We start from the raw sequence: 23630 nt of genomic DNA, 5'->3' as shown, positions 1-23630 counted from the left end.
GCCTGGATTTTTCTACGGCGGATCACTAAACTCAGCCTTGTCCTTTCTTCTACCAATGTAAATCCCCTCACCCCTTTAACTATTCGAATTCTTTGGACTGTCAACTCTCCTCTTGTGTCGTTATCGGTTACTCTACAGTAGTACATTGGCAAGTCCAGGGGTCTTTCTCACAAGCCGAATTCACATTCGTATACTTGTATTCCATCTACTTTCAAGTAAAATGTTCAAAGGCTCGAGTCGCTAACAGAGCATCATCTTGTGTATATCTACCATATGTCTACCCAATCTATAATTTAGCCTGTATCGACGACGACGACGACGGTGGTGGCTTTATTCTCGCCCGCAACTCCTTTCTCAGAATCTTCCCTGATGCGCTCTTCGGGATCTCGTCGACAAAAAAGACACCTCCACGCAATTGCTTGTAACCTGCGACTCTGTTCTTGACAAAGTCGGCCACCTCCTGGGCCGTTATGGTTCGGCCGTTGCCGTCAGAGGATTGGCGGCGAACCACGTACGCGCGAGGCACTTCTGTCTGTTGCGCTTCATCCCAGAGGCCGATGACCGCCGCGTCGGCGATGCGAGGATGAGAGATCAGGAGCGCCTCCAGCTCGGCCGGGGCGACCTGGGAGCCTTTGTACTTGATGAGTTCCTTCTTCCGGTCGACGATGCGGACATGGCCGTTGGTGTACGTCCCGATATCTCCAGTGTGGTAGAAGCCCTGTTGGAACGACTCCCTGGTGGCCTCTGGTCTGTTGTGGTATGCCTGGGCGAGTATGGGCCCTCCGACGAGCATTTCACCCGGCTGGCCCTCCGGCACGTCTCGGCCGTCCTCATCGATAACTCGGAGGGTGACGTTGGGACAGAGCTCGCCCACACTCCACGTCCCGTCCTTGGAATATGCGAGCCAGTCCGTTGCAGCAATGACACCCGTCGTCTCAGTTGTCCCCCACGTTTGAGCCATGTGAGCCCGACCTCGACCCAACTTCTTCTGAACCTCTTTGACGAGATCTTGTCCGATGGGTGCCGCACCCGTCACGGCGACCTGCAGAGCGTCGAAATGATCCGTAACCTTGTCGCTTTTCGCGATTCGCAACCACACCGGGGGCACAGTGAACTGGTAGGCGGGGCGATAGCGCCTGTGGTATTCGAGAAAGGTTTCGAAATCGTACTTTTCCATCCACCAAGCCGTGCCGCCCATGTAGAATGGATTGGTCGAATACAGACTGATCCCGGCGATGTTGGACATGGGTAGGTGCGCTATAGTGTTGAAGGTAAATTCTCGCCCCTCCTTTTCGCTGATCGCTTTATACCGGCGCGCAGGGTCCATTGTGCAAACATTGTTCGCCACAAGACCCCAGTGCGATATTCGAATACCCTTTGGTAGACCGGTGGTCCCGGACGAATATAACAGGCAAATCGTGACATCCTCCAGTGTCGGCAGATCCGTGAGGCGCTGCCAGTCCAGCATCTGACCACTGGTTCCAAGCAGGTCTGATCGGTCCGCCACGGATATCAATTTCCAGTGGTGTGGGATAGTGCTATCCAGAAGCAAAATCCTGTCCTTGGGGATGCCGCAGACCTCGGCGGCTCGAACGACCTGCGCTTCGCATTCTGGCGAGCACACCAACAAACTGGCCTTTCCGTCCTCAATTTGACGCGTCAACTCTTCGACTCGGTATTCTGTACTAGCGCCGGAAAAGATACCTCCAGCAGCGACAATGCCGTAGAAGAAGACAGGCGCAAAAGGACTCCCGCTGAGCACCGTCAGGACAACATCTTTACCTGGTCCCGAGGCGCCGATGCCGAACCGTTGTCGAAGCACATGGGCAACCCGTTTCAGCAACTTGCGGCTCTCGGCCTTGGTGATGCTGTTCGATGGATTCGCAGCCTGCACATGGATTTCGGTCTCTTCACGGGCTAAACACCAGTCTGATTCTATAGAACAAATTAACGACCCGTGGCCAACACGGGTGCACAGTGAAGAGGCGTGATTGATCGGCCCTACCATACAAGAGTGACAGGATATCGAGGCGAGGGATGTCGATCTGCCTCTTGGATTTGAACACCACCATGTTTCACTCACAGCGCGACAGACGCTATTTCTTGCTAGCGCTGGTGAATGAGTGATTCAAGATACATAATGAATTCCTCGTACAAGTCGATCGTAGCGCCGTGGTTGAAAGTACCGAGTACTTTGTATCGCTGGATGCGGGGAAGGCTGAGCATCTGCCCCGAGGATCGCATGTTATAGCCGAGTTCTCCAGCAGTGGCGGGCCGAGGAGTGCGAGAGTGTGTGGAGAAGAGAAGGATGAAAAGAGGTTGAATTTTGCTTCAGATCTCATAGTAGTGTGTCTCCACGGCCGAGCAGCGAACGTGAGAGTCAAGGAACGAGGCCGGATATCATCTCCAGAATCCAGATCCAGATCCGAGTCTGTACAAAAGCCCATCTAAGCCTTACGAAGCTTTGCGTTAGCCACTGTCTGAATTTGGACCCTCGCGGGATCTCAACCGACTGAGGTTGTATCTCGGAACGAACAATCTTTCTTCGTCAAAGTCTTTGCAGCCTTTGACGCGTGACAGCGTAATTGAACCTCGTGGCTGGTAAGGCTGAGTGAGGTACAGGAGCTGGACCGGCGTTGATGCGTATTGCAACAGCGTGACTCGTGGCCAACATTGGGAGTATACAAGCAGTTAAACCGCGATTTTGTTGACACTAATAGAGAACTGGATAGGTCTCCTTACTCCGGATCAAGACGTGAAATGGTGGATGATGGTTCGCATAGATATGAAAGTGCACTCCATGTTTGATGTACCGTGCAGTACGAGCCTGAATCCGTACGGTGGAGCAAAGACACCATAGTTGCATTGTGATATCAGAGCTCAATGCCAGTTGGAGCTGCAAGTACTCGGTACAGACAAAAACCTCACCCGATCCCCCTCCTCGAAATCCCACAATAGAACAAAAAGGCTACCTTTGACCTTGCTTTTCTACATCCGCGCCTCTCGGCAGCCTCGCTTGTGACAAGATCTTACCGACTCGACCTACTCCGCAAGCTCTACAACAAGCAACATCAGAACATTTTTCTCACTCCATTACCTCTACTCGGATAGCAGTTTTGAACTTCTCCTAAGCGGCCCCCCAAGATGGGCTTCACGACAGGCTTTGTGAGCACCTCCCTGCCTCTACCTTTCTCCAGATTCAGGCCTCTTCGTACTGACCAGTGATATTTTTTTGGGTGAAACCAGCTGGGCGGCGCTACACTGACGTACTCTCTCCTCTACTTCTCGCTCTACGTCCACCGCGCGAACCGCAATGTCCAACGCACGCTCCTGTCCCAACAAGCCACACTGCTGAACTCGGTGGTGGAGCCCGCCCCCCCGCTGCCCGATCCGCCCGCGTACGAAGTCCGGCGGGCTGGATTGATAGAAGAGCTCAAGGACCGGTGGAACCGGGAGGTGGAGAAGCTGGTCAAGAACGTCGAGGAGACGGACTGGTCGCTCGTGCGGGAAGGGGTCGAGGAGAAAGTGGGCAATGTGTGGGCGAGAGTGAGGCAGTCGCAGACGGGCAAGGAGGTGCAAGACAAGGTCAAGGAGGTGGTGGACGTGGGAAAGGAAAAGGTCGACGAGGTGGTGGGTGCTGGCAAGCAGAAGTTCGACGAGAAGACGACCAAAGAGCCGACACGGTTGTTGGAGCTGAAATGAAATCCTTTACAACAAAACACATTTTGTCGAATGGCAGCCACACTCATTCCTCCGTCCCGGAAGTATGAATGAACGAACGATACCTCGTCTCCGCCCCCCTCCAAACCCCGTTGTCGTGGTCTTTGTGAACCACAACCACCAAAGTCAACAGTCCTTCGCACACAGAGCAACCGAGCAGCTACCGAGAATATACTTCCCCCGCCACCGAGCTTTTCGAATAGAGCTCAACTCCATCGTCTCGTCTTCAACGATGGCTTGACCTCTCACTGCCAGAAATACATCGAGTCTCTCGACTAGGATTGAGCAATAAAGCCACTCCACTCCAGTCTTCTTGTCCGTTTCATGTGGTTCGTGGTTCACCAATGCAAAACGAGGTCGAAGAACACGCTGCTTTGAATCTGCATCTCTGTCTGTGGTACCTTTCGACTTTCGATTTGCGATGTCCACCCAACATAACAAGGAGTCGATTAACCAGCTCTCGCAGAGAAGGGGCAAGGGGCAAGGGCATGGTGAAGCGTTGCAGTTGTGTGGACCCAGGCTTCTTCTGGATGAATTTCACAACCCTTTGCAAGTTTCCTGCACCTCATATTGATGTGACCTTGATAATAGCATGTGCCCTGCACACAAAGGTATACCCATAGTTGCACCTTTGGGATATGAGCAAGGCAAGAAACAAGACGATGAAGAATAAATCAAGCTTGCACAAGAACAAAGTGGCTCGGTGGCACAGAAACAAGACATGTTCCAAGGGGTTTCAAGTATTCTATCACAACAAATGGAAATATTGTTTTCCTTTTCGATTCCTTTCTTATCGAGCAAGAGCCCATGGTTCTCGCTCCGATTTGTGTGTCGAGGTCAATTCCATGGCATGCCGTGGTGTCGCAAAAGCACGGCATCTCCATTCCGGACCTTCAGCCCCTAGGAAGCAATGGGCTCATACAGAAAAACAAACGCCTGTAACACCATGCATGCTGTGGTTAAAGTCCCTCGATCGTTCCCTTTAAGAAGTATTCCTCGCCGCAACCTGATCCTTATACGGCGAGCAAAATTGTCATCTCAAGTTGCTCATTCGTTGTCATCGTTTGATTCGTCATGTGGTTGTCTTCGCCTGTTCGCTCACATCTCAAACTCCAAAGAGTCTATTGTCGACGTCCGTCCCTCTGCCTGTTGTCCCTCTAGAAACGGAGAGCAAGAGCGAGCACTCAGGCCGTATTCGTTGACTGCGTCTGCTCATTGGCCTTTTGCAAACTCTTCTCCAGCTCCTTGACCCGTGCTCTTAATGCCTCGTTCTCGCGCTTCACGGCCTCAAGTTCCGCTCGCTGTAATGCCGCCTCTTCGTACCTGGCTTGCGCAATAGCTGCATTGGAGCTTGGAGAGCGCGTCATTGCGGCATGGGAAACTCCAGACGAGCCGTCAATTGTCGACGACACAGAGCTGCGGTGCGGATATGCGTATCCTCCCTGGGTCAAATGTGGGGAAGAAGTAATGGAACTAGATCGAAACCCCGTCGCAGAGGTCGAGTTCTGTCGACTCATATCTGGCCTGCTCATTTCCATGCTGGGCCGTGCGCTGGCCTGGACGCTTTGGTCTCGTGGGGCTGCCACGCCAGAGACGCTGGTGTTGGCAGCATTGGAGAGACTCTCACGGATTGAACGAGCCGAACGAGTAGAGAGGTTCGATGAGGAACGGTGACGTCGGGTGTTCGTGGGGATGATTGTGGTTCCCGTTGTAGTTGTATTGTACGGGTCATTGGCAAACAGCTGCTCGGAGGTGGACGAGGTGGTAGAGGCAACAGAGGCTGTTTGGGCTCGTAACGCAGACAGTTCTCGAGTTAGTCGATTGACCTGATAGCCGTCTATTGTCAGTGCCTTCTCTTGTAGGCCATTCTCTCCGCCAGTGGCAAGTGCTTACAATGCTCTCTTGTTCTTTTTCAAGTTCCAGGTGTAACTCGGCCGCCGTGAGAGGTCTGGGATGTCGAATCGGACCTAATTCCATTCTCAGTCAACCACCGTTGTTTGGTCGAGGGAAAGGTGATTCTCCTGACCTGGGCCCAAACCGACACCTGTATTGTCCATCATAGCCACCTGCGCTGGCCTGGGTGAGCTGGGAAGGCTGCTGTTCTGAGGCAGCGGCGGAGGCAGCATTTGTGTCGAAGTTCTCCTTGACGCAGGCACGGATGGTTGTTGCGTTGCGGCAGAACTCGTCCCCGAAGCCTGTGAATTCGAACCACCCCGTGGTGATCTGGAGAACGAGTTGAGGTCGGGCATCTTCGATTCAGATGAGAGGATAGCACTGCAGTGACTGTCAAGATGGGTGTCGGAGAGAACAGAATGTCTTCTCCCAATCAGTTTTACAGGTCGCCCATCAGAAGCAGGACAAGCAGCCGGTTTGATGCGGTCAATGGGTGAATTTAGTTTTGTAGGGCGAACTTAGAAGCTAGGGGAGTCTGCAATGACCTCTCCTCTATGAACAGGGCGAGCACGGAACAGACAGCGCAGGACGTGGGCAGGAATGAGTGGTCTCGACTCTTGACCAAAGGGCCAACGAAGAAGGTCTCGGATCCTCCTTGCGCAAGTTGAAACCATGAGGTCGCGTCGCCTTGGGCCAATCACAATCCACCGCCAGAGCACCTTCAACGCCCTTGTTCCAAGACTGTGAAGTTGCAAACCCCAAAAAGGGAAAATTGTAGTCTGTGTAATGAGCACGGGAACCGTACTTGAACATCTGTCAAATGTCTATATCTTGAACATGGATTCATTGGAGTTCATCCCACCCCCATCATTGCTTTGCCACTGCCCCCTGCATACCTTTCACTGTCCATTTTCCGAGAACGAGTCGATGGTGACGCGAGCATCAACCGACCTTTGTGACATGACCTCCAAAATCCAATTAACATTCTATCATTCCGTGCGCGTTGCTGAGAGCCATCGAGTCGCCTTCATTGCCATTTGTCTTCAGGCTACCGCCAAATGCACATGACCGATCGCAAGAGAACTCAGCACATTTGCCTGGTGTAATTTGCGCCCCATCTACGGTGGGGTGCCTGCCAACAACACACCATCACGCTTCAAACATGTGATACTCTGGTTGGTGGTTCATCAACGAGCTTCCTGTCTGTCGCCACCGGTTCTGCATCGCTGTCCCGCCTTGGGGACGAATCCGAAGATGCAGGAAGGTCTGAGTCGTCATGATCCCAGCTCTCCCCAACCTTCTGGGGCGCCTTTTCTGGCGAGTCCTCCCGAGACTTTGGCGACTGGTCTCTGGGAGCATTTTCGACATGAGCGCTATCATTGTCTTTCTCATCTTCCCCAATCATGGCGGCTAGACTTCTGAAATTGAACATTGGCTCCAGACTTCCTGGCGGAGGGGTCCCGGAGCCCGGAAATGAGGCCGCAGGACCTGGCTCGACAAATGAAGACGATGTGGACGAGGCAGTTGACATCTGCCGCAGATGAGATCGTCGGAATGGTTCGGCCGCGGTCGGGATAGGAATGGAACTCGCCAAGGACTCTTGACTGGTCCCGGACAGCGACAGAGCTGGAATATAAGATGGTCGCGGAGCCTCATCCTCCGCCTTTCCCCCATCCACAGGAGGGGTATCACTCCGCTCTACTCCCTTCCCCTTGCTGGCAGTAGAGTCATCGTCTTGGCCGAGAGAGAGATTGCTTCGAGATCTTTCCATCTGGCTGCTAGATGCGTCTCCGTTACTACCGTTGGAATTAAGGGTGAAAAGACTGTTCTTCCGCGCCGCTTTCTCGGCCTTCTTTGTCTCCTTTTCTTTCTTCTTCGCTTCTTTGCGCGCTTCTTTCTCCTCCTTCTTGCGGCGTTCTTCTTCGGAGGCCAAGCTTAGGCGGATAGCCTCCATCATCATCATGTCTTCCAGGTCGTCCATGCGACTTCGTCGGGAACTGCTGCCGCGTGGTGGTGGCAACATGGAGCCTGCGCGGGATTCTCCGGTCGCCTCCTGTTGCCGCGCTGCATGTCTCTCCGCCAGGATCGCAAGTGCACTCAAATTCGAACTTGGTCCATTCTCTCCCCCTTCTAGGGTTGACCGTCTCAACATTCCGCGGCGGCTGAATGCTGCGAAGGCACGTGAGTCTGCTCCCTGCCCATTCATCAGATATGCGGCTGTATGTAACGCCGTAGCTGCTGCAGATCGTCGCGCAGCATGAGCCCGAGCAGCCGCCAGCTTGGTTGCCCAGTCAGGGCGTATCTTGTCTGTGGTTATGACTTCGGGGGCATTTGCAGACAAAGAAGTCCCTCGTCTCCGACCGGGACCCGGAGAGAGGTTGCCTGAAGAGATTGATGTCTGAGAAGACATGGCAGACATGACCTGATAGGGTTGAGACCCAGTTCCATAGGTAAGCCCTCTCCGGAAAGGAGGTGGCGTGTACGTGATACCGAAATCGGGGGTTTTACAATATGGACAGGTTGCAATCTCAGAGACAAGTAGACCATCAGCCTGAGCCTCACGCTCAGCGTCTGATACAGGTGGCGCATTCGGATCCGGTTGTTCATGTTCGGGTGGATGAGGATCAGGCCGCTTGATCTGAACAAAACATTCCGAACAGATAGGCTGCTCGCAACACCTAGTGGTGTTGAGGTAAGGTGGGTAGTATAGAAAACATATCGGGCATTCAGATGCGTCCTTGTACAGGTAGACTTCGATTGGCTGTCCATTGACGAAAGGGTCCGGCGGCAGCTGGAATTCTCGCGGAGTCATATCTACTTGAGAATTGCCCCGGGACGAGGTCGCTAGAGACGCCAGCGTTTTGGCACGCGTTCGAAAGGTGCTGGTCCCCGGTGAGCCGGACGGGAGTGGCGAGGAGGGCGAGGGAAGTGGTAAAGAATTGGGAGGTGGTGACAGCGGCGCGGAACTATCTGACTGAAAGGACTGTGATCTTCCTCCAATGGGAATCGTAAGGCTTTTCAGTGCAGACTCTTTTGTCCTGTCTGTAGTGATCCTCTTCGCAAGCTGGTATTCAAGCTCAGGAGGCACTTCATCTGCTGGGGGAATAGGCATGCCGCGAGCGGCAGCCATGAGTTGATGCTCTGCCCACGAATCAGAGTAATCGTTCAGCCCTCTCCAGAAAGGAGCAAGCCGTCGCTCGATCTGTACCGCGTCAGTTACCTTCACATGAGTAGCCGTGACATAATGCCCTACCATGAACTGTCTAACGATTGCTTTGTTGAAGTCTTCCGTACCCACGTAGACGCCTTGGGTCACCAGATATCCCCCATCAACATGCTCTTCTTTCATACTGCGCTCCCGCTCTTTGAGTCTGGCTGCTCTCTCCTTTTCTGCCTTTCGAGCTTCTCTTTCCACCTTAGTCTCGCGTCGCTGCTCAAGTGAATTGGCAATCTGATCACTGCTTCCACCAATGCCGAGGAAGGAAAAGTCGGGTCGGCTGCCTCTTCGTTGTCGGGAGTGCGCGGGCCCCAGGGGCACCTCCAAGTTGTTTGGTTGTCCATCTTGTCGTGGAGTCGGGCTCGTCCTGCCACTGACCCGCGAGCCAGAGGAGCCGTGGCCACGTGCTTCCTTTGTCTGAGAATTGCCCATGGTGGACGTATTTCTGGATCAACAAGCAACCTCCTGCTACTGGGAAACACCAATCTGTTCAGTCATCGCCACATTTTAGATGTGTCCTGCGGATCCGGCGTCAACCACGAACGGCTTTTGAGTCGAAATAAGATTTCGTTGGTTTTCGAATGCAGTGGTCGGTACAGGTCTTTCCGAAGGGTTAGGATACGATTCGGATGTTGCGGAGCGTTCGGCCAGGTAAAAGAGACCCAGGCCGAGTCTGAGGATGATGGGCAAACAACGTCGTGGAGTGAGGAAGCTGATGTAAATCAAGGTCGTTGGGTGATCAGTGACCTCGCAAAACAACCATGTGAGATGAAATAAACTGGGACATAGTGCATGCACGTGGTAAGATATGCCGTGCAGTAGTGAAATCGCAGGGCAAGGAAGACCAGACCAATTTTCCCCAGGGATGGCGAAGTTCGCTGCAGTAAGGTCAAGTTAAAGTACCTTGGTCTTGTTTTGACGCAGGGTGCTTAGAAGAGGAAGCAGGACGATGCACGGGAAGTGCGAGCACAGAGGGGAAACACGCACAGGCTGGACAATAGTGAAATGTCAGGGCTCAAAGGGTCGGGGCACTTAGCATCCGAGCAGCTACGATAACGATACGGAGAGCGATCTTCTGGGTGGCTGCCAGGGCTGCCCACCTATCTGCCACCTAAAAGTATTATTATTATGATGACACCAGTGAGGCTTTCCCTAAATCTGCAATTCATTAGTGGTGACCCAAGCCTCGGGTCCCCGCATCACTTAGGATCTTCAAGCTTTGGCGTCCCCCCTGTACCTCCGTCAGTGCCGCTTGGTGCTGTTTCCGCCGCAGTCTGTGCCTGAACAAATTCAAGCTTTGGCTTGATTCGTTTGGGGTAGGGGTCCCTCTGAAGCACATTCCCCTCAAAAATCCCATTCAGCTGGTGCCCAGGGCGTCAATCTGGTAGCGCTTGTGTTGGACACTTTCTCTTGCGAGCGCGTGCTGTTTGGACTGCGCCATGGTCTCTGAATTTGTACGACTACATGTAACGCCCTTGAATTCCGATCTTCTTCAAGTTGTTGTTGGTCCACATCTCCTCGATTCGGTCGCCAACTTGTCCTATCACTCGATCCAGACATTCCCAGAGAACAACTACGGCTACTTTGACCTTCCTGCCATGGAAGCCGACAAACTAAAGAAGAAGTTGAACGGAGCAATCTTGAAGGGCAGGAAGATTAGAGTGGAAGATGCTCGGCCACAGAAACGCAGGCGCATCGAGGAGTCGGACAAAGACGAAGAACCCAGCGTGAAGCCTGAGCGAAGGAAGCCGAAGAAATCCAAAGAGCGCAATGTTATTTTGGGCCATGAACTTCCCGTGGACCGCAAAGTGAAACGCGGCTGGACCGAAGCGAAGTCCACCAAGTCAAGCAAAAAGAACAAGAGCAAGGCATCCACGTCTAGCTCCAAATATACCGACAAAGACGAGGCGCTTTTTCGTACGAAGCTCCCTCCCAACAAACTCGATAATGTAGAGGCAGGGAAGAAGGAAAAGGGCAGGTCGAAGAAGAAAAGCACTGAACGAGTAGTGCACGAGTTTGAGAAGTCCACAATGCAACCTTCCTTCATCAGACAGGATATTGGGCTCGGCATCAAGGGAAATCTACAGTACGTTGAAGGTGAAGGCTGGGTCGATGAACAAGGACATGTGATTGAGAAGGAACCTGAGCGAGTCTCCAAGCGTCGCCAGACAACCAAGCAACAAGCCCAGGTGGACGACAAAGCTAGCAAGAGACGGCGACAGTCTTCTGAATCGTCGTCGTTGTCACCCTCCTCCTCCTCTAGCGAAGGCACTGATGAAGTCGAGATGAATGCTAGCTCTCCTGACAAGGGCCAAATGGAGGACACGAGCAGTTCGGGTTCTTCTTCAGACTCAGAATCTGACGAAGAGACGAACTCCAGTGCCTCAGCTCATGGCACTTCGGAGGCAGAAACACAGGCAGGACTACATCCACTAGAGGCTCTCTTTAAGAAGCCAAGAGGCCCTATCTCGGAGGACGTTGCAAAGCCATCGTTGGAGATCTCAACGTCGTTCTCCTTTTTTGAATCGGGCGATCCTGAAGATCTCGCAGAAGAGCCTGTCGTCCCATTGACACCGTTCAGCTCTCAGGACATCCGCTATCGTGGACTACGAAGCGCCGCTCCAACGCCCGATACCGCACATCCTAGTCGATTCAATAGTTACGGCAGTTCTGAACTACCTGGAGATGAGGCACCACAAGAGGACGAGGAGGAGGAAGCTGACAAAGCCGAGTTGGGGGCCAGTCTTGGGTTGAAGGAACAAACCAAGGAGGGAACATCCCGATCCCAGAGTGATTTTGAGAAAAAGTTCTGGGAGAATCGAGCCGAAAACAATCGCTCTTGGAAGCTGCGACGCAGGACAGTGCTGAAGGAGAAGAGGCAGCGAGAGAACAAGGCGCGGAGACCCAGGAACTGGTAGGTCTACCTCGTATACAGGTCCGATTCAGGTGGCTGGGGGTGTGTCGGCTGCGTCTTCAGCTTCTTCAGCTTCTCTTGTGAATTACTGTTTGCTGAGTCAGAAACACGTGGCCACTTGGCAAGTCACGTAGTCGAACCACAATTTTTCTCCAACAGCATCATTTGCTGCAATTCTGGAGCCTGATCTGATCTTCGGGGATTCCGTTCCCGCTCACATCCATCGACTCCTGCTCGTTCCCCAATCGCTTTTTTTTTGTTTTGCTATTACTATAACACTATCGTCGTACACCTATATCCTGCGCCCATCTAGACAGGCCCCCCTGCCATAATAGTAAGCCAATGGCTTATGCATGACTTTGCGATTAAACAATTATCCCCCTCCGTCAGCTAGACCCGTCGCGAACTCGATGTTGTTCTTGTTGTCATGACCGGCGACAGAAAAACACCCAGCCACGGTCTGAACTGCTGTTGGTAATCCGCTGTATCCCATGCCGCCCAAAAACCAGCGACGTTCGCATACAAAGTCGAAGAATGGGTGCAGTCAGTGCAAGGTCCGGCGGATCAAGGTCAGCATGTTCGAACAAGACACTTCGCCATAGGACATGAGATGCTGATCTCGCTTTGCAGTGCAATGAGGTGCACCCGGTGTGTAACAACTGCGAACGTCGCCAAATCTACTGCGACTTTTCGGCCACGCCCGATAACAGCAAATCCCCCAGCACCGCGACACCCGACATCCGAAGGCAAGGGAGTCAAGCGGGATCGATCAGTTGTTCGCAGCGAACGCCTACACAGCCAATAGTCGATCCGTTTCAACAGCCTGATCTGGTCAGCACCAAAAAGAGCACTGATCTTGACGTGACTGACCTTCGGTTGATGCATCATTTCACCAGTGTGGTCGCGCTCGACCTGGCCAATGCCAACACTCCCGAAGCGCGGGCATTGTGGCAGGTTCATGCAGTTAAGCTGGGCCTGAAGCACGAATTTCTTCTCCGAGGCATTCTAGCTGTTTCAGCTTTCCACCTTGCCCATATTTCTCCTGATCGGAAGGCCGAGTATGAGTTGATCGGGACCACGCATCAAAGCCTTGGTTTGACCGAGTTCCAAGAAACATTGGCCCGAGTCGACGAAACTAACTGCCAGGCACTCTTTGCCTTCTCTTGCCTGCTGATCGTGCTCGCGTTTGCTTCCAGTGCAAAAGACAAGCCCGAAGACTTTACGCATGATGTGCTACATTGGTTCTATCTATTGAGGGGTGCAAACATTGTGCTGAACATGCACCATGACACAATCCGGTCCAGCTTTCTGAAGCCGCTGCTAGATGAAATGGCACACATGGACAATATTGCCGCCTACAGATTTCCGGATACCGACCAGATTACTAAATTATTCCGGGTTTGCAGTTCCTCTGACCACGACAAGGAGACAGCGCAAGCTATCGACCTGGCGATTCACTCGCTTCTCAGCACTTTTATCCAAGCTTCGTTACTAAAAACCCGGGGCGATGGCACTGTTCTAGCAACGTTCGTGTGGCCGATCAACCTACCCCCCAAGTTTCTTGATCTTCTGGCAGAGAAGCAGCCGGAGGCCATGGTCATTCTTGCACACTATTGTGTTCTCATATACTGGGGAGAGACCCACCATGAGGACAACTGGTTCATCAAGGGATGGGCCAAGTACATGCTCGAGACGGTAAAGGAATCAATCCCGGATACGTGGCAGGAACAGCTTGACTGGCCAACTATGATGATCACAAAAGAACACGGTTCGCCCAGTATCGACGCAGCGCCATTGGCAGGGACTCGAACGATGGGCTAAATTTCGATTCCCGTCTCATCATTTATCGACGGCCAATATGCGACGCGGTCCACTGACGAATTAATGTATAACGCAATCTTTGTACACTAGGACACAAAAGACAGGAAATGGTAGTCCACCATGATGTTGGTGTCGTGCTGCGGTTTTGTTTCCGGGAGATGGTGGTAGTGATCCATTGGGCGGCGCCAGGACGAGTTTTCTATTTTGGGCATTGACGAGGGCCCAATATATTGGACGATACACAGGGTTGTATTCGGTATAACCAGGCGGACAATGAGGACTTGGGTTGGTATATTCAAAAGAAGGTTCAGAGGCAAACTTCACTGGTTGGTATTTGGAGGAATCGTGCACAAAAGTAGTCATGTAGGCGAGGGAGGGATTGTCGGAAGGAGAACAATAACAGCAAGCATGCCACAAGAAACTCATCTATGTACAACACCTCTAGATGATTGTTCGTATGAAGCACCATCAAGCCCAAGGAGGTTGATCGAGGAGATGGGTGGATTGATATGGATAAATGTTATGCCGAGCCGGTGACCGAAACTGCGCCATGCCAATTGTGACTCTCCAGTCTCCGCTTGTAAATATCTTCTCCTTCAACCTCCTTTCATCCCCCACATACTGCGTTCAATAATGTCTTCAGTCTCGCCGTTCTTCGGCGCATGTGCGTCGAAGAATCAATGCAAGAGAAGCTGACCCCTCGAGGGCCTCTCAGTGCGAATTATAAGGTGGGATTCTGGTACGGACAAAGATCGAGGACACGCACCCTCAGTGGAGCAAGTCTGAAACGCCTGTGTATCCTGATGCGCCCCCTTGCGACCATGAGCTTCAACCACAACCAACCGAACCCTCCTGACACAAACTCGAGTCTCCCTAGACCTGCGTCGTGTATTTTCCTCTTTATCTGTCGCGTTGTGCGTTTCAATTGACTTTGCTCTCTTTTCTTCGACTACCCGTACATTCACTTGGTCCGTTTTCTAGAGCTTCATTTTTCCTCCTGTTCGACTAGATCGACAGCGTCCTTCGAGCAGGTCTCGCCCTTTCCTTTCGACACTCTTTACATTTACCGCAGAAGAACAGCTTTACATTACCGCTTGACACTCCTCGAGACTTGAAGAATCCAACAGCGACGGCGATGGCGAACAAAATCCTCCTGGTCTTTATCGTCTTCGACGTCATTTTCCTCCTCTGCGCGGGCCTCCATCTCTTCATCCCACTGTACACCCGCATGAATATCAAGCATAACAACAATGTCAACAATATTGCGTCGAACCTCTTACTCGACAATTGCCCACTTACAGGTAGTCCCACCTGCGTATCTGGATTCCCCGAGTATCTTTGACTAACTATGGACTGCAACAGTGAGCATAGTCAACTCCGTCATCATGTTGATCGCCTTCCTCCTCTCTGTTCCCGCCTTTTTCATGCGGCGCAACCGCACCTTTTTGAAATTCCATGCCTGGGGAGTGGTGGTTGCTGCCGTCCTTACCCTGGCTATCGGTCTGGACATCTGGTTCTCCACCCTCCAAACCAAGAAGAACCTCGCTCCCATCTGGAATGCCCAAGCACCCGCCACTCAGACCATGCTACAGAGCAAATTCCAATGCTGTGGATACAGCAATCCCGCGCTGTTCGTCAAAGACCAGACTTGTACCAGTGCAGCCACGGCGGCAAGGCTGGGCCCTTGCATGACGCCCTTTGGCACCTTTGCGAATCGATTCCTGGACGTCGTCTTCACCACATTCTTTGGATTTGTCGCTGTCGATATGATGCTCCTGTTGGCTGCATTGTGTTTGATCAAGGATCGAAAGGAGAAGGAACGATACAGGCTGATCGATGAGAAGAGAGGATTTGGACCTATCTAAAGGCAACGCATTTGGACGATTGGTGTACGAGTAAGAAAGAGGTGTGGGGACCTCCCGAGACCTGCAAAGGGCTAGGGAAGAACGGAGAGAAGTGGGAACAGGGGGGACCTCGATACATTCTTTCAGGGGGTCATGAGAACGAAGGTAGGGAGGTGGAATGGCCACGAGATTCTTGTTGAAATTCTGTGTGTACTACAGACCAGCGCTGCTAGAAAGGACTTTTGTGACCACATTGGAGTTTTGAACTATAGCAAGCAAGGCAAAACCCTGAACACTCACTATTGACAATTGACAATTGGGAGATATTGCAGGCGATGACAGCGGTGATATGGGGGAGGGGCCTGTTTTATATATATAACCATTCAATACCTTGACATTTTAGATAACGACCAAACATGACGAATTGGATAGAATTCCAAGATTTCTGCTTTCCTTTTTCGAGAAACCCCCTTGACTACATACCTACCTAGGTAGGTATCTTGAACGAGGTTCTGTCTTGCATGCATACGCGTAGTAACGTTTTGGGAGGGTTTTTTTTTACTTTTAAGAGGGGGGAACGGGGGAGAATCGTCGACATCATCACTATTGATTACTATCATCAACGTCCCACCATTTCTGGGCGCTGGCAGAGTTCTCTGCTCTGCAGGACAGGACACAGGCCAACAGACAAAGACAAAGACAGCCTCTTTCTACCTAGGACCGATCGTTACCTATAGTCTAACTGGTAACTTCCCTGTCTCTCCTCGGACGGATCTTTATAGCCTCTTCTCCCGGATGAGCAAGGGAGGTCAGGTCGATTGTGAACGAGGAAACCAGAAATCGAGATTACTACGAGCTGGTTTACTCCGAATCCGCGGGCAACATGTCGAAAAAAGGGAGATAAATTGTCTGAAATGATGGCACACATCTGACAAGGTCTGCGAGGAAACACTGGTACGGCGGATCTGCACCCGGAGCCACACCACACACGCATTCAATCAAATACCTGCATTCATCGACGACAAAACACTGGCCAAGGCCATGGCGTGGGCGCTCGTGTCTCCCTCATCGAGAGGGATTGGGTTCGCCTTGACCCGTCACCTGCTTCGCACGCTGCCTGCGAGTGTGCCCATTGTTGCGACGGCTCGTACAGACCTGGCCGGCGTCAAGGAGCGGCTTCTCTCCTCGCTGAAATTGTCCGGACCACAAACATCACGCCTCGACGTGCAGGAGTGCGATGTGCTGTCCGAAGCTTCAATATCCAGGTTAGCTCGGTACTGCAAGGATCGATACCATGACAAACCCAACGAAAAGAACGCTCATCTTCGCATGGGACTGTTGGTGCCTGGCATGTTGAGGCCCGAAAAGGCACCAGATAAGATTGATCATGACTCGGCGCTGGAGACACTCAAGCTCAACTTGCTGGCCCCCATGATGCTAGTGAAACATTTCGCGGTCTTCCTCCCACGGAAGTCAACAAACATGCTGGTTGACGACGGATTACCCAAACTGGCTATACTGGCACTTATGAGTGCCAGAGTCGGATCAATTACGGATAATCGATTAGGAGGATGGTATAGCTATCGGGCGTCCAAGGCTGGAGTCAATCAACTGGTCAAATCCACGGACATTTATTTGTCAATGCAGAACAGCCATAGGGCTATGTGCATCGGCCTGCATCCAGGAACGGTCAAGACTAGTCTAAGCAAGGACTTTTGGAACAGTACACCCCCAGAAAAGCTGTTCAGCCCCGAATTCAGTGCACAGAGGCTGATCGACGTCGTCAACGGGTTGGAGGAAAGTAGCCGGGGGAAATGCTGGGACTGGAACGGCAAGGAGATTCCACCTTGAGGGTGTATGAGGTGCTGTACCGAGAACAAGATTCCCATGATGGTGTGCTGATGAATAAGTCAAGTGGAACGAGGCTGTTGTGGGTCGGCGATTCCATTTCATATGAGAAACTCGTATGTACCGAGTACATTTGTACCTCATACTCTGGAAGGATCCTCTGGTAACGCTCTCTGCAGTTCTCTGGGCTTTCTGTTATTCGCTGGCAGATTGGGACCGAGCTCGGCTGGGGTGGTACGAGTCATGACAGCAAACGCCGGCAACACCGGTGCACTCCGATATAAGGGAGGAAGAGGATGGGATTTGTGCGGATATGAGAACCCTCCTCGTAGACGCCCAAGCCACGCGGGTCGATGTCATTGACTCTCTAATATGCGAGCTTACTGTGTTTTTCCGTCATATCCAACGTATCCCATGGCATCCCAATGGCTATACTGGTAGGAAACGGATGTCTGTGGGAAGAAGGAGTGGAAGCTGGAGAGGGACGGAACTTGTGGTGACCAGCTAGTGACGGGGTGGTGGCGGTGATGAATCAGCTGGGCCACTAGGAAGGTCGCGACGCTGTTGCTAATCTCAGAGCTAACAGCCTCTGAGGATCGCGCTAGTAAGGGAGCAGGGCACCGCAGGCAAGTTGTGAGTGGATGAGTTGAGTTTTTGGAGGGGGGGTGGGCGTAGTGGGAGGGAGAAAATAGAGATAGACAGAGGGGAAATGGACCGTTAGCGGTGGATAGCAATATTGCGTTATTAGGGAATGAATTTCCTCTGAAACAGGAATGGCAGCAGATGAAATCGAAAGGGAAAATAACAAATCCATGGGACAAGAAGCTGTTTTGGGTGTTGGCGGGACCCAGGGTGTATTTTCCTTGTTTGATTGAAAAGAATTCTCGAAGACCTTCATCTCCCCATGAGCTGGTGACTCGTGGTTGCTTGTGGTGCTTGTGGTGACTCTGGTGAGCACTTGTGCGATAAGTTGCGTACTTGCATGGTGGTCAGTCAGCTACCGAGACGCAGGAGTCAAACTAGCATGTCGGCCTAGTTGCAAATGGCTCCTTGGGTGGGTTTCTAGCCCGGACTAAGCCAGTGACACTCGCCGAATAGCGATAGCCTGTAGCCACTACGGGCATCAACTGGGGCACCCCCAAAGGGCTTACGAGGTTGTACGATAGGGAGTAGGGAGCCCGGCCAGGGACCTAAGGACCCAGACAAGTCGGGGAAAGAATGATCCGCTCTGGGCCTGGTCCAATCATGGTCCAGGCGTGCCCGTAGCTGCCAGATATGCTTGGGTGGCAGAGGGTGGCAGTGGGTGGCAGTGGGTGGTCCCCAAGCGGCCCCCAAGGTGGCCTCTGTCTACAAAAGGCAGGCAGCTGCCGCTATGCCCTTTCCGACTCCCTTTCCTCTCTCGTCCATCCTCCATTCTGCCACTGTCCACTGTCCTGTCGCTGTGTGTCTCACGGGGCGCCCATCCTTCCCAAAGGTCTTTTCCAAGCCGTTGTTCGACGAGATCCAAACACCAGAGAGATCTGACGCTGTACGCTGTGTGCAAACAGTGCTGTGCTGTGCAGCTTGTTGCTTTGATCTGCGTGTCCCGGGGCGACCATTGAATTCCTGGCAGCCCAGCAGTCCAGCCTCGAACTCGCCTAGCCACCAAAATACCATCCATCCGACCTCGACTTCAATAGATCAAATCGACTGATCAACCACCAGAACGTCAACATTCGTATCCAAATCTGACTTGACTTTCGACGCCTATCGCCTGGCTTCTGGCTGAAAAAGGTACGTGTGTCTTCTTATGGTATTCGCCTCTCTTTTTGAGTTGTTTCGTTTTTTTCCTGTTCTATCCACAAGGCGAGGGTCATCCTTTTCGACCATCCCGTATTGAGCACAGTATATCCACGACAAAGCTCTTCCGTGAACGCGATCGAAGGGGGGCTCTCACAATCCCGCGTCGGTATTTCGTGACAGTCGAGCCTTGTCGATCATGGTCATGATATGGCCATGCTCACCCTCGTTGTCAAAAGCAATATGGGAGAGTCTGGGTACCGGTTCATGGGTGGCTGGCGATGATTTTTCCTGGCAAAGACCAAAGCCCAGAGAAAACGGGAAATCCACTTGCCCACCCACAATGCCCCGGGCCAGACTCGAATTGCCAAAGAGAAAAGACTGCAAAAGTGGAGACTTGGGTGAGAAAGAGAACAAGAGAGCGACGAGCCGGTTCACGGCCCCCAGGTTCCGTCTTGCACGTCGCCAAGACCCGCCCATCAAGTTCCCCACTTCGGTGGTCACGGGAGAGCTACAGGCTCACTCGCTGAGTCGCTCACTTCTGGTTCACCACCTTTTTCCCACCGCTGCCTCCAGAAAGTCTCAGACCACCTTTTCCCTCCCACGCACCGACCGCACATTCACCCACCTGTACCCTGCACCTACCTGCACTGCACCGCCCACCTGCCTCACCTACCTTACCTACACAATACCACCGAGGCCCCCCCGAAAGCTAGCCCAGCCTACTCCATTTTGCCGTCCTTTGCTTCTGCCGAAAGACTCCGCCCCTCTTTTTCCCTTCCACCCTTCCACCCCCCCTTTGTCTTCGTTTCCTTCTTCAGGACCTCCCGAAGCTCCCTCCTTCTCACACACCAAACCGTTTTCTATCCAGATCTCAGCCCATACAGAAAGTGGTTACCTCTCTGTATTCCCAAACCCACTTCTTTATCCCTTTACAGACTGATTGTTGCACATCCGCCCTTCTGCCCACAAAGCTTGACCCTCGTCTTCTCCCTTACCAGTTACCTGCCGTTTGCCCCGGATTTGCCTGCCGCGGTACCTGCGCTGCCGCACCCCGTGCTCCAGCACTTGGGCCGAGTACGTGTCTGTGATATCGCACCTATACCAACCTGTCTGTCCGATCCATATCACTTGTTCTGTCACTGCTGCCCAGAGTCTTGTCATTGTTCACTCGGTCCAATTCACTAACACTCGATTTCACCTTCAGTCGCGTCCCCAGTCACGGCCTCTGCCTGAGATCCAATCAACCGCACCACTTCTTAAAAGGTATTCTATCCGTCCACCGACTTCCTCTTTCGTCTGTTGACACTTTACTTCTTTGGGGTAGACATAACCATACTCGATCCATTCCATACGATCCCATCATGGCGGACATCACCGATCCCACTGCCAGCCTCGAGCACCCTTCTCCCGGCGATGATCTTGCCGGCAATGGCGTCGACTCCCGAGGCACCAAGCGACCAAGAGCGTCCATGGCCGGGGAGGATGATGATGACGATGACGAGAAGGGTGGCCGAGAACGCAGAAAGATTGAGATCAAGTTCATCCAGGATAAATCGCGTCGCCACATCACCTTCTCCAAGAGAAAGGCCGGTATCATGAAGAAGGTAAGACACATCCTACACTACAAGAACTTATTACCAGGAACTGGTGTTGATTGATCCTTTAGGCTTACGAACTGTCGGTGCTCACCGGCACTCAAGTTCTCTTGCTGGTCGTGTCAGAGACTGGGCTCGTGTACACGTTCACTACTCCTAAACTGCAACCCCTCGTCACCAAGGCCGAAGGAAAGAATCTCATCCAGGTAGGTCTATCTATCGGAAATCCCATCGTGAGTTGGTGCTGACATGCGCTTTAGGCGTGCTTGAACGCTCCTGAACCCTCCGGCAACGAGAATGGTGTCGACGCAGCTGACGATGTCGCCTCACCTGACGATGTTCCATCCATGCCTCCTGCTGCTGCGGGCGTACCTCGACCTGCTCCCCATGCTGGATATGGCATGACTCCCGAACAACAACAGCAAGCCCTGTACTACCAACAACTGCAACAGCAGAACCAGAGCGGCCAGTATGGCGGCATGCCACAGATGCCTCAACATCAACGCGCATAGTAACCATGAGACACACCACCTCCCACATATTGATACCCCCCAACCTACGAAAACGGGTCGGCTCTCGTGCGGTCATTGACCATTCTGACACATGAGCCTCGCTCGTTGTCAATGGCAGTCTGATATCAGCTGAGAGGCGGCTCTCTAAATGGCTCTCGACTGATTGACTGGCGTCTTGAAATTTTGCGCAAATCAACATCAACACTGGAGTTTTCGCAAGATGATGTGCTTCCAGGGTGATTTCTCTTAAAAAGGTCCAGTATTTCTCACACGCAATTGTATGAGACAGTATCTTGAAGAATGATTGCGGGGTGCATGGTGGGCGAAGACTGGAAATTCGAGGAAATCCACTCCTAGTGTGCAGTCATGACTCGTGTGTTATGCTTTACAGGCAGAGAACAATGTCAAAGCAGATTCAATCTGTGGTCAAGTCCTCTGTTTGCTATTACCCGGCATCGTGTTCCAGGTAGCTAGCTTCAGTTCACTGTTTCAATCCATGAAGGCAAAAGTGGCTATGATGATAATCCAACTTCTTTACAAGTGAATCTTATTTGCGCTCGCTACAATTTGCTTGGGACCCATCTTGGAGCCCGCTTCTCTACAAAGGCCCGGACGCCCTCGTGGATGTTCTCTCCCTCGTGAAGTCTCGTCGAATAAATGTCGATGGTGGTCTGGGTGGCATGTTCGGCGCTCCCATCGTCCCAACCTTGGACAATACCCGCGCGGGTGATGATGACGCTGTCGGGGCTGTTGTTGCAGATCTCGGTGGCATATTCCAGAGCCTTCTTGACAACGGGCCTGTCGAGGATGTCGGCATCGACGGGGGCGTCGTCGGTCACGGCATTGACGATGCCCCATTCCCTCGCCTCGGCGGCCGAGACGGTGCGTCCGGTCAGGGCCATCTCCATGGCCCTCGGCCTACCGACGGTCCTCACGAGTCTAGGCAGGGCGCCGCCGAGTGCGACAACCCCGCGCTTGACCTCGGGGAGGGCAAACGTGGCAGATTTGGCCGCGACGACCAAGTCCATGTTGGCGACCATCTCCATGCCGCCGCCAAAGGCGAGGCCGTTGACCGCGCCGATGACGGGCTTCTTGCCCGCACGGCGGCTCACGGCCCCAAACCCGCTGTTGGGCAGTACGCGCTCGCCGCCCTGGCGGCCCTCGGCGCGCCGCGCGTTCGAGTCGTTCCACTCCTTGAGGTCGGCGCCCGCGCAGAACGCCCGCCCCTGGCCCGTCACGACGCAGCACCGCAGCGACCCTTCGCCGTCGTACCACTCCAGCAGGTGGTGCAGGGCCCAGTGCACCGCGATCGACAGGCAGTTGAGCCCGCGCGGGTTGTTGAGCACCACCACCAGCACCGACGGCTGCGGGAATAGCAGGACAACCTTTTCCGGCAGCGGTGGAGGCGGCTTGCTCAGCGTCGAGGGGTACGATGACATATCTTTGCTTTTTGCGGATAGGGTTTTTTCCTTTGCTGGTTTTCCGGGAGGGTGAGAGGAGGTTGGGAAGGTTGGTTCTCTCTTTCTCGCTCTCTGCTATTCAATGGCTTTTTAGCTATCTCCGTTCCCGCTTTTCTTTTCCGTGTCTTTTTCACTTTTCTCAAAGGGTCGAGGTGGGTGGTGCCGAGGTATGTATGGATCCGGTCAACAGTGGTAGGTAGGTAGGTAGGCAGGCCGATATGGTAGTTTTGATCGATCAATCGATAGGCAGGGATGTATCGAGTATGTACTCAAGCAACACGCAAAGAAGATTCTTGGTTCCTTGGTACTTGGTACGATTTGTATGTTCTTTCTGAACCGAATATTATACCGAATCCACCAATGTCTCGTGCGGGGATGCTTGTTGTCCTTGTTTCCTATTCTCCCTATCAAGTTCCTTCCCGGACCTTTTTCCTCTCTTTCCTTTGTAGCTCGGAAAAGAAAAAAAAAAAACTCGTCTAGATTGAGGAGGAGGAGAAGTCTACCGAGTACTTGTGTGACAGATAGATGGATGATAACCCATGGACTCCGTACAGTACCTACACACCTGCGGAGTTCATCCTCCGGGTCGGGTGATTTGGGTGGGGAGGTCCGAGTACTTGTCAGGGACATGGCTCGATGGGAACTAGGTAGGGTGGAGAATAGCTCTGCGAGTTTAGCCGAGGTGCAAACTAAATCTTCCATCCTACAGTGTGAGTACATACGTCCTCCTTCCTAGTACGATACACTCCCAGGGGCCAACATATCCAAGTACATGAGTGTGAGGCACGTGGATAAGGACACAAGTACATAACATGTTATATCTTGTGAAGCTGGCCCGTCTGGTTGGTGATCCTGTGACCTAGGACTTGGGACCTATGGTCTGTCTATTCCTTCCACACCTTGATACGCATCTGCAGAAACAGGCTCTGCTATCTCGATACCTGCGTGCCCTCCTTGACCCCAAGAGCGTTTGGCTTCAACCCCCGAGAACTTTGAGACGGCCCATCTATCCCGACCAAACCGC

The 23630-nt window shown here is 52.7% G+C and overlaps 10 protein-coding genes across 10 annotated transcripts; 6 read left to right on the top strand and 4 right to left on the bottom strand.

Moving 5' to 3' along the window:
* Positions 1–286: 286 nt before the first annotated feature.
* Z517_10702 (uncharacterized protein) lies at positions 287–2072 on the bottom strand (the record flags this gene model as incomplete). The annotated part of the gene is made up of 2 exons (XM_013424311.1): positions 287–1935; positions 2006–2072. 2 exons carry the CDS (start codon positions 2070–2072, stop codon positions 287–289), a joined length of 1716 nt encoding a protein of 571 aa, XP_013279765.1.
* A 1072-nt stretch (positions 2073–3144) lies between these two features.
* On the top strand, positions 3145–3702 carry Z517_10701 (uncharacterized protein; the record flags this gene model as incomplete). Its single annotated transcript, XM_013424310.1, has 2 exons — positions 3145–3165; positions 3247–3702. 2 exons carry the CDS (start codon positions 3145–3147, stop codon positions 3700–3702), a joined length of 477 nt encoding a protein of 158 aa, XP_013279764.1.
* Positions 3703–4904: 1202 nt separating this feature from the next.
* Z517_10700 (uncharacterized protein) lies at positions 4905–5969 on the bottom strand (the record flags this gene model as incomplete). The annotated part of the gene is made up of 3 exons (XM_013424309.1): positions 4905–5546; positions 5614–5687; positions 5747–5969. 3 exons carry the CDS (start codon positions 5967–5969, stop codon positions 4905–4907), a joined length of 939 nt encoding a protein of 312 aa, XP_013279763.1.
* Positions 5970–6769: 800 nt separating this feature from the next.
* On the bottom strand, positions 6770–9262 carry Z517_10699 (uncharacterized protein; the record flags this gene model as incomplete). Its single annotated transcript, XM_013424308.1, has 1 exon — positions 6770–9262. One exon carries the CDS (start codon positions 9260–9262, stop codon positions 6770–6772), a length of 2493 nt encoding a protein of 830 aa, XP_013279762.1.
* A 1007-nt stretch (positions 9263–10269) lies between these two features.
* Z517_10698 (uncharacterized protein) lies at positions 10270–11748 on the top strand (the record flags this gene model as incomplete). Its single annotated transcript, XM_013424307.1, has 1 exon — positions 10270–11748. The coding sequence occupies one exon, from the start codon at positions 10270–10272 to the stop codon at positions 11746–11748; it is 1479 nt and encodes a 492-aa protein (XP_013279761.1).
* A 487-nt stretch (positions 11749–12235) lies between these two features.
* On the top strand, positions 12236–13565 carry Z517_10697 (uncharacterized protein; the record flags this gene model as incomplete). Its single annotated transcript, XM_013424306.1, has 2 exons — positions 12236–12313; positions 12375–13565. 2 exons carry the CDS (start codon positions 12236–12238, stop codon positions 13563–13565), a joined length of 1269 nt encoding a protein of 422 aa, XP_013279760.1.
* A 1135-nt stretch (positions 13566–14700) lies between these two features.
* Positions 14701–15430, top strand: Z517_10696 (uncharacterized protein; the record flags this gene model as incomplete). Its single annotated transcript, XM_013424305.1, has 2 exons — positions 14701–14866; positions 14928–15430. The coding sequence occupies 2 exons, from the start codon at positions 14701–14703 to the stop codon at positions 15428–15430; spliced, it is 669 nt and encodes a 222-aa protein (XP_013279759.1).
* Positions 15431–16450: 1020 nt separating this feature from the next.
* Positions 16451–17260, top strand: Z517_10695 (uncharacterized protein; the record flags this gene model as incomplete). Its single annotated transcript, XM_013424304.1, has 1 exon — positions 16451–17260. The coding sequence occupies one exon, from the start codon at positions 16451–16453 to the stop codon at positions 17258–17260; it is 810 nt and encodes a 269-aa protein (XP_013279758.1).
* Positions 17261–20400: 3140 nt separating this feature from the next.
* On the top strand, positions 20401–21146 carry Z517_10694 (uncharacterized protein; the record flags this gene model as incomplete). Its single annotated transcript, XM_013424303.1, has 3 exons — positions 20401–20643; positions 20706–20840; positions 20895–21146. The coding sequence occupies 3 exons, from the start codon at positions 20401–20403 to the stop codon at positions 21144–21146; spliced, it is 630 nt and encodes a 209-aa protein (XP_013279757.1).
* A 560-nt stretch (positions 21147–21706) lies between these two features.
* Z517_10693 (uncharacterized protein) lies at positions 21707–22585 on the bottom strand (the record flags this gene model as incomplete). The annotated part of the gene is made up of 1 exon (XM_013424302.1): positions 21707–22585. One exon carries the CDS (start codon positions 22583–22585, stop codon positions 21707–21709), a length of 879 nt encoding a protein of 292 aa, XP_013279756.1.
* Positions 22586–23630: the final 1045 nt, after the last annotated feature.

The sequence above is a fragment of the Fonsecaea pedrosoi genome (assembly GCF_000835455.1).
Source record: "Fonsecaea pedrosoi CBS 271.37 unplaced genomic scaffold supercont1.7, whole genome shotgun sequence".
Lineage (NCBI taxonomy): Eukaryota > Fungi > Ascomycota > Eurotiomycetes > Chaetothyriales > Herpotrichiellaceae > Fonsecaea > Fonsecaea pedrosoi.
Note: the sequence above shows the minus strand (reverse complement) of the source record. Positions and strands in the feature narration are given on the sequence as shown.